Source organism: Panicum virgatum, chromosome 4N (assembly GCF_016808335.1).
Source record: "Panicum virgatum strain AP13 chromosome 4N, P.virgatum_v5, whole genome shotgun sequence".
Classification (NCBI taxonomy): domain Eukaryota; kingdom Viridiplantae; phylum Streptophyta; class Magnoliopsida; order Poales; family Poaceae; genus Panicum; species Panicum virgatum.
The window spans coordinates 50,305,298-50,319,157 of record NC_053148.1 but is presented as its reverse complement, the minus strand read 5'-3'; the positions used below and the strand labels follow the sequence as shown (position 1 = coordinate 50,319,157).

The window sequence follows — 13,860 nt, the reverse complement described above, 5'->3', positions numbered from 1 at the left end:
AAGGCGGTTCACCGTATGATTTCGTCGTATACGACAGCACAAAATCCGCCAATTTTCGCTCCAAGCTATAATCAGCCGAAGCGGGAGGAGTCGTGACTTGTGGCTGTGACGCAGAACCGAGCACCATGGCACCGGTCTGACCGGTCTGATTGACCGGTCTGACCGGTCCGGCCGCCGGGGCACCGGTCTGACCGGTCGGTGCGACCGATCTGACCGGTTCGGCCCTAGACGGCCGATCTGTGCCCGGCGGGGGTGTCTGTCCCGCGAAGTAATTCGGCGGCATACCATACTGCTAATCTGAAGGTGCGGCCGAAAGACTAGGGTTTGGGGTAAAATTCGAATATTCATTGATAGGTTTCTTCCCCTTGTTTCGCATAGTTAAGTCGATGAGCTTATCTTGTGTAAACTTTTGTGACTGCTCGAATCGACTCAAAAAGGCATCGGCAAACTGCTTGATGGAATCGAAGGTAAAACTTACCTTTCTTGGAGTAGAAGCAGATGAAGCAGTAGCAGTAGCTATAGTAGATGGGTTCGGCGGCGGCGGTGTGAATGTAGGCATCTTGAACTCCTCCTTCTTGAACACGCCTTGCCGAGTCTTCCCGAAACATGCAAGCAATCTATTCTTGGCGTCCTCCTGTTCCTTCTGGAATGCCGCCTCGAATTGCTTGCGCGTCTCCTCAGGTATGTCTTCGTACTGGATGTCGACGGGAGTCGCATCTACCTTGGAGGCAACCTTATCTCCGGCCATTGCGCCCGATGAACTCAGATCTGTCCCCAGCGGAGTCGCCAAAAAGTATGTTGACACAGAATTGGCCAACACACAAGCGCTAGAATGCGTAGGATCGCAACGATCGCAACCGGACGAAGTGCCCTAGCGACCGGTCAGACCGGTTGGCCAACCGGTCAGACCGGTTATGCGCAGAGAACTTCGCGAAGACCTAGGACCACAAGCTCGGGAGGGACCCCGTCGGAGCTCGAAGATCTAGGGTTGTCTTGAGGTCGGCAGGCCTCCCAAGACTCCCTTGAACGCCGTAGAGACGAGCAAAGAATAGCACGAGGTTGGAAAAGCTAGGGTTTAGAGAAAAATAGGAAAATTGTAGATTGATTGATTCGATTGGGTAGAAGGACCTCAATCGGCTGTGGCCTTTATATTTATAGGCCGGGGAAGACGTACCCCTTCCAAATTGAGTTACAACAGATTCCATAATACAAACCCTAACTCTACTCGGACTGCATAGGCCCAGACCGGTCTGACCGGTCGGCCCAACCGGTCAGACCGGTCGGCCTCGGTGTTTGCCAATTTTGACCTCCAATAGATATATACAGACAAACATTACAAGAGTATTTAGACTCTAAACCTCAAAAGATGGATTTTAGAAAATAAGAGAAAAAGCTAGAAAACAAAGCAAGAAAGCTAGAAGGCTAAGCTTCAATCTTCTTCGTTGCCGCTTCAACCCTGCAACACCTTCGCGCAAACACCAATTCATAATATCTCTCGTCTGCTTAGAAACTTGATATAATGACCATCCGTTGCTTGTCAAATCTCTTCATTCTCCACATTGATCATGATCGCCCTCCCAAGGACTCCATAGCGACGCCCTAGTAGAAGAGCAACATTAAGATGCCACAATCGCCGAACTAACAATTTAGTTTTTCGGTTTTCACCTGGAGCAATCCTTGAAGATTGAGGTTCTCAGAGTGACACCCTTAAGAAGAAGAACGATGCACTGTGGCACCATCGTTACCAGCAACGTGTTGACACTCAAAATTGGCACGATGAAGGTTTTCTGGACAATCTGGGTAGACCGGTCAGACCTCTCCTTTAAACCGGCCAGGCCGGTCTAGACAAGTTTGTCAAATTGCAAATTGGACTGTACCATTGCGTAGATCTCGTCGAGACGATCAAAATCCATATATAGAACATCCAATTTGGAGTCCGGATGAGGGAGTTATGCCTCCCGGAAGACCTGCACTCCGGTTTGACCAGTCAGACCGGTCCAGAGATCGGACAGACCGGTCCGAAACGCCCAATCCGAGTTAGGAGTTATATTTTGACACGAGATTTGATAGGGTTCCGACTTCTAACGGGTACAGACCTCCCCACCCTATATATATGAAGGGCCACGGCCGATTGATGGTAATCCCAATCGATTCACACATTTATCCTATACTTTTTACTCTCAAACCCTAGCTTTTCCAAACCCTAATTCTGTTCTTACTGCGTCTTGACGGCATTTGAATGCGTTCTGAGTGGCCTGCCGACCTCAGAGCAACCCTAGCTGCGCAAGCTCCGACGGGGTCCCTCCCGAGCTCGTGTTTCTAGGCTCGACGTGGTTCTCTGCACCCTACCGGCCAGACCGGTCGGCGCAACCGGTCAGACCGGTTTGCCCAGAGTACTGCTGGTATTGATCGTTTTGACGATCGTTCTCGTGTTCTAGCGCATTCGAGTGTGTTGGCGCAATTTTGTGTCAACATACTTTTTGGCGACTCCGCTAGGGATAGATTAATTTGGTTTTTAAACCGATCTAATCTAGTTCTCAAAGAAGATGGGCATCATCACCGACCTCGACAAAGGAAACATCTCCACATCTATCAGAGAACTCAGCGAGGAGGAGTGCCAAGAGTACTTGGTGGTCAGGGAGCATTTCAAAGCACAATTCTTGAAGGGATTCAAGAAAAATAAGCAAGGCCAAGTCACGAGGGTTCAAGACTTCGTGATGCCCTCCTTCACGCTCAAGAATAAGCAAGTCGAGGTAATAAGCGATGTAAGCACTTCATCTTCCGACTTGTTTAGCCAATTATTATCTATTATGGATCAGAAGATTGCTGGTATATATAAGCCCATGAATGATTTAAAGGATCAATTAGATATCATGAAAAAAAGCAAATATGTAGATGATAATTGTCTTTCCAAATTGCTAGTTCATCGGCTATGCCAGCATCGGTTCCAGAACCACTATATGGCATGCTGACGAACTATTTTCAAGGGCAAACATCACCATTGCAACTGGTACAGCCGAATGCGGCTGGACCGGTCAGACCGGTCCAACAGATCGGTCAGAGCGGTGCGATGGTGGTCAGCCCAGTAACATCTACACCGAACACGTCTACTCCTTGCTCGGCAACCCTTAGCCAAACCGATGAGATGACAAATTGTGTGCAGCCTTGTCCTTCACAAGAATCTGATTCTCCACACGAACCGATTTTTGATAGTGTACATGGAAATTCTTTTGGGCGTGCACAAATAAGTTCGGTTCAGACGAAGGTACAAGATGATCCTATAGAACATCGTCTTACTTCTGTAGCACAAGCATCCACGAGTGGTAGATGCGAAGCCGATCCCGCTAGGTTAAAAGAGGATCCGGCTAGTGCGATGAAAATCAAATTCGGTGTGGATATAGATAATTCTACATTATATCAAAAGCCATATCCCACTGAATTTGATTTGGTTTTTTTCTTGCTGATTGGTGTGTTCCTAATTTTGTGAAATTTAGTGGTGATGATAATAGAGCACCTTGGGAGCCCATTGACCAATATATTTTACAACTGGGAAAAGCTGGTTTCCATGATGCTTTGCGCATTCGCTTATTTTCATTATCTATGACCAGAACTGCTTTTTCTTAGTTTTCTTCATTAGCCCCGAATTTAGTTTCATGATCGTTTCTATAATGGGGACAATGAGGCTAAGCTATCGGATTTGACATCGGTTAGGCAAGGCCAAGATGAGCCTGCTTCGGATTACTTCCAAAGGTTTAAAGATATCAAAAACTGATGTTTAAATTTAATAGTTTTTGAAAAGGAATTGGCTGATTTGGCTTTTGATGGTTTGCGTTCTTATTAAAAAAAAAGAACTCAAAGGCTTTGAGTACCACACTGTTAATTATTTGCACATGAAAGTCTTGGGTTTGGAATTTAGACTCCAGAACGCAAAAGATGCCCATAATACTCATCGGTCCATACATGTTGATTGTAAATCTGATTCGAACGATGAGAAAAAGAAATTTGCTCAATTCATATGGACATCAGAAGCTAAGCCATGTTCTTGTTCATCGCTTAAGCCGATTCCGAAGAATCGGCAAGAACAAGTTCGTTTCACATTTTATGTTTCTAAGTGTGATTGCATATTTGATGAATTGCTTAGAAGCGGAAACATCAAGTTGTCACATGTCCTATCGCCGCTTGAGGAGCTAAAGCAGCATGCATATTGCAAGTGGCATAATACTTTTTCTCATGCAACTAATGATTGCAATATCTTTCGTTGAAAAATCCAATTGGCCATTAATGAAGGACGATTGGCAATGCATGAGGTGAAAGATGACAAGGCGTCATTCCCTATCTATACGATTGATTTGGATAATGTCAAGGTACTCATTCGGCCGGAACAAGCCGAAGGAGCAAAAGAAAAAAATGTTATCATTGGTGAGCCAAGGCCGAAAAATGTCAATGACAAGATTCAAGCTAGAGAAGTGACGATGGAGAAGACTCCTGATGGAAAGGAGTCACTGAAGATCACTGTCAAAGCTTCAAGACCTGGGGTCAAGAAAGTTGCTCTCAAAAGACGAGTCGGCCTGCAACTCAGGCACGACCGGTCAGACCGGTCACCTCCACCGGTCAGACCGGTCAGACAAAAGGTCGGCCCAGAACTTCCAAGCCTAAGCACCCGGAAGGAGGTACTTGGAAGGTTAGTGAGTCAAAGGTGCAGGGGAGTTTTACAAAGCAAAAGCTCACCTTCGCTCAGCTACTAGACAAGTACACAAAGGTCGTTCCAGAAGATCGGTCACAAAAAAAAAAGAACCAAGTACACCTCCGCGTCAAGGCAAGCGTTCTTCTCCTAGGGGGGAATCCAACAAGCGAGAGGTGATAGCACTACAGTGTTCTCTCCTCAGAAGGTGTATGCTACTATGTCGTGGGTGTCACCGGCATCGGGTTTTTCTTGTCCTGCATGGGGGCATGAAGGAATTTGGATGTATTGTTATCCGATGCTATACTCACCATCTCACCACAGAGAGGAGGATCATAGGAGGCCTATGTTTGGCAGGGTGACACGACTAGTACACGACCGATTAGGACCCCACCAATCAGGTCAGGGGCGGCAGCCTGCACCGGTCAGACCGGTCACCACTGACCGGTCAGACCGGTCTCATCAGAGGCCGGGCAAAGCTCATTCTCCAAGATAGGTTTACCGTGTCAAGGAGAAGAAAGAAGAGGTACAACCCACTGTTGATCCAGAGAAAGCTAAAGTCGATGATGTTGCACAGATCGGCAATATCAAAGTGGTTGTCAATGATGCGGGAACAAGACTGATGGTTTTTGGTAAATCAGTCAATCCTTCTATCCAAAAACCGATTATGGCTAATGATCATGAGGCCAGCAGCAGTAGTTCAACATCCAAGTACTTTCAACCAAGGTGGTGTCCTCCAGGGTTGACTCGTATTCAAAGAAGGAAGCTGCAGCGTCTATGTACTCAGGAGAAGAAGGAGCAGGAGTTTGAGAGGCTGGGGGACAAACAATTCAATAACTACAGACCTATGGTCCCTCAGGGCAAAGTATGGAGGGTCAAAGCGGTTGACCAGCCAGCACGACCGGTCGAATCGCCTCAGGCGACCGGTCTGACTGGTATAAGCGACCGGTCTGACCGCCCAGAGCAACCGGTCAGACCGGTTGAGGTTGCAGCAAAATAGAAAGCCGAATTGGCAATGCCTGTTTCGGCTCTTTGCGGTGGATAAACACCGCTAGCTTTCATGGTGCAAGGCAATGAGGAGCTAGTGGATCATGAGGTTACGCCAAAATCGCAGCAATATGGAGCTCGACGACATTTAAGTGCTCGGGGGGCAAAATATTGGCAACTGATGATTTACCTCGTGAAGTTTCTATACAACGGATCAGTTTGCAAGGGGCGCTCAAGACTTTGATTGTGTATTTGAGGTCTTGAGCTGGTTGGAAATTGTAACATCAGCAAATAAAAGCCGAATTAGAAGTTTTCTCAATTCGAGCTAGAAAATTGACAAACTGTTTGTAATGAGGCATATTGATGCTCTTACTTCTATTCTTCGGTTAAAGAATGAAACTGAACTTATTTGGGGGGCAGAACAGAAAGAGGCCTTTGAAAATATCAAGGTTTATTTGTTTTCACTACCTGTGCTCAAGGCGCCTAGGAGAGGGGTTCCTTTCAGGCTTTATGTGGCTGCTGAAGACAAGATCATTAGGGCTGTTTTGACTCAAGAAACCGAAGACAAGGAGTATGTCATCACTTATATAAGCCGACGACTTATTGATGTGGAGACAAGATATACTTTTACTAAGTTATATTTGTCTCTCTATTATACTTGTACCAAATTGATGCATTATCTACTATCTAGTACTCGCATAGTAGTATGTCAGACCGATGTGCTCAAGCATATGTTGAGTATGATTTGGCTTGTGAACCCTTGAAATTTATGAGAGGCCAAATTGTAGTGGATTTCATTGTTGAGCATCGGATTAATGATAAGCATGGTTTGAAAGTTGGCTATGTTACTTGCACACCATGGAAATTATATTTTGATGGATCAGTTTGGATGATGGTCAGGGAATTAGTGCTGCTCTTATTTCACTGAATGGTACTATTTTGAGTTCTCAAACCGATCAAAAGAGGATTGCACAAATAATCAAGTTGAGTATGAAGCGCTCTTATTTGGCTTGGAATTTCTGCAATCTATGGGCATGAAACATGTTGAAGTCTTTGGTGATTCACTTCTGGTGGTGCAGCAAGTTTTCAAGGTATGCTAATGATACAATGGATATTTAATGCATATCTTGACAATTGCCTCGATATTATTTCTTCCTTTGATGAATTTGTTATAAGATATATACCAAGGGAAAAGAATAGAGAGGCTAATGCTCTGGCTCAGCAAGCATCTGGCTACGTAATTGTGAAGAAATATATTCATATTTGAAAGCCGATGCAAGCGAAAGCCGAGTTGCAGATTCTAGATGAACCGGTCCGACCGGTCGATGCAACCGGTCTGACCGCCCAGACCAGTCTGACCGCCCAGACCGATCTGACCGCCTAGACTACTGGAAACATAGATTCGGCTATGAAAGGTGGTTCGTCACTAAAGCCGAAGATCAGGATTGTAGGGTTCCTGTAATCTCCTATCTACAGATCCTGGTCGTGGTGCAAAAAGGGATATTCGGCGGACAACACTCAAAAATATTTTAGTCGATGATAAGCTCTATCGTTGAATAGCCGAAGATCTATTTCTTAAATGTTTGAGCTCGGATCAGGCCAGGATTACCATGGGCAAAGTTCATGAAGACATTAGTGGTACACATCAATCGGCTCCTAAGATGAAGTGATTGTTTAAAAAAGCTAGTTTGTGTTAGTTTACCATGATGTCTGATTGTTTCAAGCAGTATAAAGGGGTGTGAAGAATGTCAGCGGTTTGGTGCCCGCTGTGATGATACATCCTATTATCAAATCATGGTCGTTCCGAGGTTGAGCACTGGATTTCATTATAATCCTCCATCTTCAAAGAGGCATTGCTTCGTGTTAGTGATTACAAATTATTATACTAAATGGACCGAAGCCGTTTCTTTGAAGGACATGATTCACAGCCGAGATTGTATATACTCAGGCATGTCTCACTTACACAAGTTGACATAGCCGATATATGATATCGTCCTTCAAAGCAAGACATGATTGGTGCGTAGGTGCTTCTCATTGTTCAAATGCATTTTTGAGCTTGGAGATTTGTTTCTTGGTACGCAAGCTTTACCAAGAAATAGGGGGGCATATGTTGACACTCAAAATTGGCACGATGAAGGTTTTCTGGATAATCTGGGTAGACCGGTCAGACCTCTCCTTTAAACCGGTCAGACCGGTCTAGACAAGTTTGTCAAATTGCAAATTGGACTGCACCATTGCGTATATCTCGTCGAGACGATCGAAATCCATATATAGAACGTCCAATTTGGAGTCCGGATGAGGGAGTTATGCCTCCCGGAAGACCTGCACTCCGGTCTGACCGGTCAGACTGGTCCGAAACGCCCAATCCGAGTTAGGAGTTGTATTTTGACACGGGATTTGATAGGATTCCGACTCCTAACGGGTACAGACCTCCCCACCCTATATATATGAAGGGCCACGGCCGATTGAGGGTAATCCCAATCGATTTACACATTTATCCTTTAGTTTTTACTCTCAAACCCTAATTCTGTTCTTCCTGCGTCTCGACGGCGTTTGAAGGCGTTCTTGAGTGGCCTGCCGACCTCAGAGCAACCCTAGCTGCACAAGCTCCGACGGGGTCCCTCCCGAGCTCGCGTTTCTAGGCTCGACGTGGTTCTCTGCACCCGACCGGTCAGACCGGTCGGCGCAACCAGTCAGACCAGTTTGCCCATAGTACTGCTGGTGTTGATCGTTTTGATGATCGTTCTCGTGTTCTAGCGCATTCGAGTGTGTTGGCGCAGTTTTGTGTCAACACAACGGTAAAAGACTAAGCAACACTTGCATGCGAACCTACACAACCTGAAGACCACCCACCCGAATCTCTGAAAGCTTGTCCCATAGGTCGCCACATGCCGACGTAGCCGACGTAGAGCGGTGGTCGGCTCTCGCCGAAAAGGTGGAAGCGCATCCGGCGAGCCAACGAAGAACAAGGCAAACAAGGAGAAACACCGGCGAGGAGTCAGCTCCAGGAAGAACTAGACCAGCGCCCACCCGGAAAGGTACCACAAGTGAGGCCAGGTCTGCACATATCGAGAGGAGGAAGAGCTCCCTCCCCCAACCACCTGGCCAGCCCGGAGGTGCCGATCCACAAAGGCCAGGCCCAGCCGGATCGGTAGGCAACAGATCGGCGACCACCAGCGCCGGATCTGCTCACCCGGTGAAGTATGGCGGAGTTTCGACAGTCGGTAGCTGATTGCTGGTGTGAAACTTGTGAATTGCCAAATTTTTGGAGACCCAAATAAAGAGTTTGGAGCTGAGCCTGCATGATCTCTATCCAGCCTCTTGGTCTGTTATATTTTTTTCACGGATGTGCCTGAACACGTATTTTATTAAGAGAAGAGAACAGTTACAAGATTAGTTTGGTCTCCGAGAGGAAAGACCAAACCTCTTGGTCTGGTCTGTTATATGCTCTTGGTGGTAAAAGATACCTTGGTTGCATGTAGATGTGTATGTAAAACTTGTCTTGAATTTCAGGTATTGTGTCGCATGGTATCCCATGTATACCGTATAACACATGGTAAATTGCAGGTTGCGTGATAATGAGATGATTACAGTTTGATTTGTGTCATAAACATATCTCTTACTTACTGGATGGTCATCTTGAAAATGGTTTGAACTTTGAACTATACCTGGTGGTATTGACCAAGATCCTGTCTTTTATTTGGCAGCTGAACACGTTGAACCAGACTATTTTCCCCAACGAATCTAGTGCTCTTATTATGAAAGGTTCATCTTGAGCAGAGGGAGCTGCTGATAGAACATGAAGATGATAGCATACATAGCACGCGCTAGGCTACGGGCACTTAAGCTTGCCGGTGTGCGGGTTGACCATGGTGTCGTAGCAGGGGCAGAGGTGGCGTGTCTCCTGGCCGGTGCCCGGCGGCACGCAGCTGCAGCGGTTGCAGCAGACGTTGCACATCTTGTTGCACATCTGGTTCTTCCAGTTGTTGCCGCAACGCACCACGCAACTCGACGGGCAGTCTGCACCATCCATCGATCCATCAGCAGAGAACAAGTAAGGATGACGATATCATTGATTCTATTCTCTCTCTTGTGTGTCGTCGTTACCTATCTTCGGGGGAGCCTGGAGCAGGGATCTGATGCTCGAGCGATGCTGCTGCTGCTGCTGCATCAGCATGCATCATACATAAGCCAGATCTGATTGATACTTTTTGCGTGTGTGCAGTGTAGGTGGTGTTCCTGTGTGTGATCCAGGAATGCAAAGCTAAGGTCAGATCAACCAACTTACCTGCAGCTCCTGTGGATCATCAGCATCAGCAGGAAGGGCCACCATGAGGAAGAAGAAGAAGACGACGACGACGAAGAAGAGGATCCGCTGCTTCTTCATGCTGCTTCAACTCTGCCAAGGAATTAGCAAAGGGTTATGAGAGCGAGGGGGGGGGGGGGGGCAGGGTTGGTGGCTGCGAACTTGTGAGGTGCTGTGAATGAATTCGTTGGGGGCAAGGCAAGAATGAATGCAAGCTAGCTAGGTTGGCAGATGCAAATGCACTACTGTAGCTAGCAATGCAAGCTGCACCATTCTTTTCCTCTTTGATGAATAAAAGAAATGAATTGAGTACCAGTACACTGTTTTGTAGTGGTTGCCCGGAGCAGAGCAATTCATGGATGCATGTGATGTGATGCGAATGAACAAGCAGCCACGGAATGGTCGCAGAGATCGGCGCGTCAGGACGGAGGGCAATGCCAATGCACAATCACCAGCTTACTGTAGCAGAGCAAAAGCTGGAGTGCCTCACATGCTCCGTCTCAAAACTGAAACCAGCAGTCAGTGACATCCCCCGTGGTGCCTCAAGAACTCGACAGGACACAAAAGAGAGAGCCATGCATTTAAAAGTTCAGCAATTCCATAAACAAGAAATGATAAACAGACAATCGCTACAACGGCAACGACTCACCACCACAGACAGACACACTACAGAATCAAGTTATTCTAAGCAAGCAGAACAAGAACCGAGACACAACATCTCGTTCCAATCCCATCAGGTAAACAAAGCAAACTCTGCTGCTGTGGCGGCCCGCATCTAAGTCACCAGAAACCAAACGCTGCTTCATCGCCGGCTACGATTAGGCCTCGTCGGCATAGGCTGGCTCCAGGATGGCTGCCTCCGCCTCCTGCACCTCCTTCTCCGTCTTCCGCCCCTTCTTCGACTTGTAGTACACGCTCATGAACGTCCCCACTGCTCCGTACTTGCGACGGCAGTTCTCGTAGTGGGACGCGTCAAACATTCTCCAGAAGTCCTTCTCGCTCAGCTCCGACACAGCATACTGCGGCTGGTAGCTGTGGTTCTCGATCAGCCACTGCTCCAGTCGGCGAACCGCTTCCACACCATTGAACTCCTCGCCCCTTAGAACAGCAGCGGGAGCATAGTACACACCCACGTCCGTGAACATCTGCGCGTAGCTCGTGTCACCCTGCCTGTGCTGGTGCTCGAACCCAGGCTCAGGGTACACCATGGTCTTCACAGGAAGCTTGTACAGCCGGTGAGGGCACAGCCACAGCGGATATACCTGCCAATATATATAGTATATTTAGTGACTCATCATTCACTGCCAAATAAATAAATAAATTGCAGTGTGTGGTATGCAATAATAACAATCACTAACAAGATACCACGCACCTCCATCTCGCGGTGGACAAACTCAAGGGCATCGCCAACCTTGTACAGCGGCACCAGCATGTCCTGGATCACATGGCTGTCATGGTAGTAGTTCCTGACAGCCTCACCCTGGGTTGCCTTCAGCAGAGACACCTTCGGCGGCATCAGCCAACCCAGAAGGAACCTGAACCAGAACTGGTCGCCGAACGGCAAGATCAGCTTCCCCTCCCAGTACAAGCATCGGGTGTGGCGGTGGTAGTACTCTCTTGTCGGGATGTACTCCACAAACTCGCCCCTCTTCAGGGCCGTCTGAGCATGCTGGTAGAACCAAGGCTTAAACCACCACCCTACGCTGTTGATCTTGTTGCCCTCCATCTTCGCCTCTTCTTTCGAAGCATAAACGCCAGTCATCATCACAGCCTCGCTCTCTGTGTACACCATTCCTTCAACAAAGTCAGGGACCTTTGCAGGGTCACCGTCTCTTGGTGCGAAAGAATCAGCATAGGCCTGCGCAATTTCCTTCAGAGTCCCCTTGACCGGAGTGTATGTGAGCTTCATGTATTCCTTGATGGGAATGAGCTTGATCTCAGCAGAGACAAGGAACCCAAGTGTTCCCTGGGACCAGGGAATGCCATAGAAAAGGTCAGAGTACTCGTTATCCTTGGTGGCTCTAACAACCCTGCCATCTGCAAGGACAACTTCCATGGCAACAACCGTGTCAGAGAAAAGCCCATAGAGGTGAGAGCTCCCCTCAATACCATAACCATTGATGAGCCCACCAACAGTGAGGTCGTCGAGCTCCGCAACGACTGCAAGGGCAAGGTTCATAGGGCAAGTAGCTCTGGTAATCTGACCCATGTTCACAAGGGGCTCAACCTTAGCAACCATCCTCTCCTTGTCAATCTCCAGGATGTTCCTGAAGGCAGAAAGGTCGACCTCAAAATGCCTGGCACGCTTGTAGTCCACATTGCGCATGCCAACAGCAATCCAGGGCTTCCTGGCCGTGCAAACAAGACCATCCTTCTTTGGGTTCCTCTGCTTGAGCCGCTTCACGACCTTCTGCACATTCTCTTCATGTTGCTTCTGGCGCTTCTTCTCTGACTTCATGGCAGACCACATGTCGCCCAGATAGATATTGAAGTAGATGAGAGCCGAAACCGGAAGGACCACGAAGATAACGAGGATCCATCGGAACTGCACCAAGTAGTCCACCAAAACCGTCTTCCTCTTGCGGCGCACCAATGGTTCATGCTCGTCGTCCGCCATGGGTGGAGGATGATTCTGAAAAGAAGACAGTTGCGGCTTGCGAAAGAGATAAAACAGCAGAGTTAGTTGAGCAGCGGTGTTAACCAGTAACGGCAAAAATGACTAAAACAGAAACAAGGAAGTCTTGTTTTGGTCAGGTGGCATTCATTTGATGAAACATGCAGATGGTCTGGCTATTAAAAGGAAGTCGCACAGCACATATTACGCATGAGGTAACATTGGCCTCCCTCCCCTGATAAAATTAATGGCTAGGAAAAATCCACTTTTTTTACACACACAGACACACTTTGCAGCAAGAAAAAGTAAAAGCTGCCCTGCGCGCAGAAAGGAGGGAAATTTGCCCCTTTGGTCGTCCTTAAATCTGTAAAAATCTGTGCGTGCAGGTGGCCGGCCGTAGACATAGTACTAGTTGAGAAGCAAGCAAAGCTGTGGGCGAATTCCAGTGTCTATAGTGGCAGGAACTAGAAGCAGCCAGTGCCGCCATTCCTAACTAACTAGAAAAACGAGGGGCATTCAAGATGTAGGCATGGCAATGGCAACTGACTAGCTTACAAACTAGAGTAGTAAGAAGGATGGATGGGTTGATTGGGATTTGGAGGAGGAGAAAGAACACACACAACAGAAGAGAAGGGGAGGGGAGGCGTCGATCTGGGGTGGGGGGAGCGGCGCGTGCAAAGGAGAGGTCGAGGATGGGGGGTTGGTGGCGCTCTTGCTTGGTGCTTGGATTTGAGGGAGAGGAGGGTGGATAGATAGGGGTAAGAAACTACTCCTATCGAGAACTCAGATCTATCATGTATGGACTATGAAATGATGAATCGGATGGTGCTGGAAGGGGATGGATGTTATCTTACCACCAGGCCTGGAGCTCCGAGCCCGATCTGCTGCAACCGGAAGGGAAGGGAATCCGGTCGTCGTCTCACCTCCTCCGCCGCAGTGCTGCTGCTGCAGATGGGAGGAGAGGAGCGGTGGGGCTTTTAAATAAGGGTTCGCAAGCAAAGCAAATGCCCCCGGTGGAGGCGGAACAGGGGGAGAAGAAAGGGTTTATGCTCCTTTTTCACTCTAGCCCTCGGGGATATCCGTATTTCCCTGTCCATTCACAGACAGCTCACTCATACTCCTGGCTACGATGCGGGCGGAAGACGACAAAAGAACGCGCTCCCACTCTCGCTTCTCCGTAGGGGTGGGCAAAATATAACCGAAACCGATTAACCGAACCGAACCGAACCGCTTTAACCGCAAAAGTCGGTTAATTCGGTTAACGGTTAATTT

The 13,860-nt window shown here is 47.8% G+C and overlaps 2 protein-coding genes across 8 annotated transcripts; both read right to left on the bottom strand.

The window, feature by feature from the left end:
- Positions 1-9,307: 9,307 nt before the first annotated feature.
- LOC120668928 (gibberellin-regulated protein 2-like) lies at positions 9,308-10,429 on the bottom strand. 6 transcript variants are annotated; one of them, XM_039948739.1, is made up of 4 exons: positions 10,288-10,425; positions 9,957-10,067; positions 9,776-9,830; positions 9,308-9,688 (listed from the first exon to the last, which is right to left on the bottom strand). In XM_039948739.1, the coding sequence occupies exons 2-4, from the start codon at positions 10,053-10,055 to the stop codon at positions 9,501-9,503; spliced, it is 342 nt and encodes a 113-aa protein (XP_039804673.1). In that variant the 5' UTR covers positions 10,056-10,067; positions 10,288-10,425; the 3' UTR covers positions 9,308-9,500. The 6 variants fall into 6 exon arrangements, with proteins under 6 accessions (XP_039804673.1, XP_039804676.1, XP_039804675.1 ...); XM_039948742.1 differs by having other exon boundaries at positions 10,294-10,423; XM_039948741.1 differs by lacking the exon at positions 10,288-10,425 and adding an exon at positions 10,137-10,272.
- Positions 10,430-10,530: 101 nt separating this feature from the next.
- On the bottom strand, positions 10,531-13,606 carry LOC120668926 (delta(24)-sterol reductase-like). 2 transcript variants are annotated; one of them, XM_039948735.1, is made up of 3 exons: positions 13,443-13,606; positions 11,347-12,606; positions 10,531-11,236 (listed from the first exon to the last, which is right to left on the bottom strand). In XM_039948735.1, exons 2-3 carry the CDS (start codon positions 12,589-12,591, stop codon positions 10,793-10,795), a joined length of 1,689 nt encoding a protein of 562 aa, XP_039804669.1. In that variant the 5' UTR covers positions 12,592-12,606; positions 13,443-13,606; the 3' UTR covers positions 10,531-10,792. The 2 variants fall into 2 exon arrangements, with proteins under 2 accessions (XP_039804669.1, XP_039804668.1); XM_039948734.1 differs by having other exon boundaries at positions 11,347-12,627; positions 13,443-13,599.
- Between the last annotated feature and the right edge of the window lie 254 nt (positions 13,607-13,860).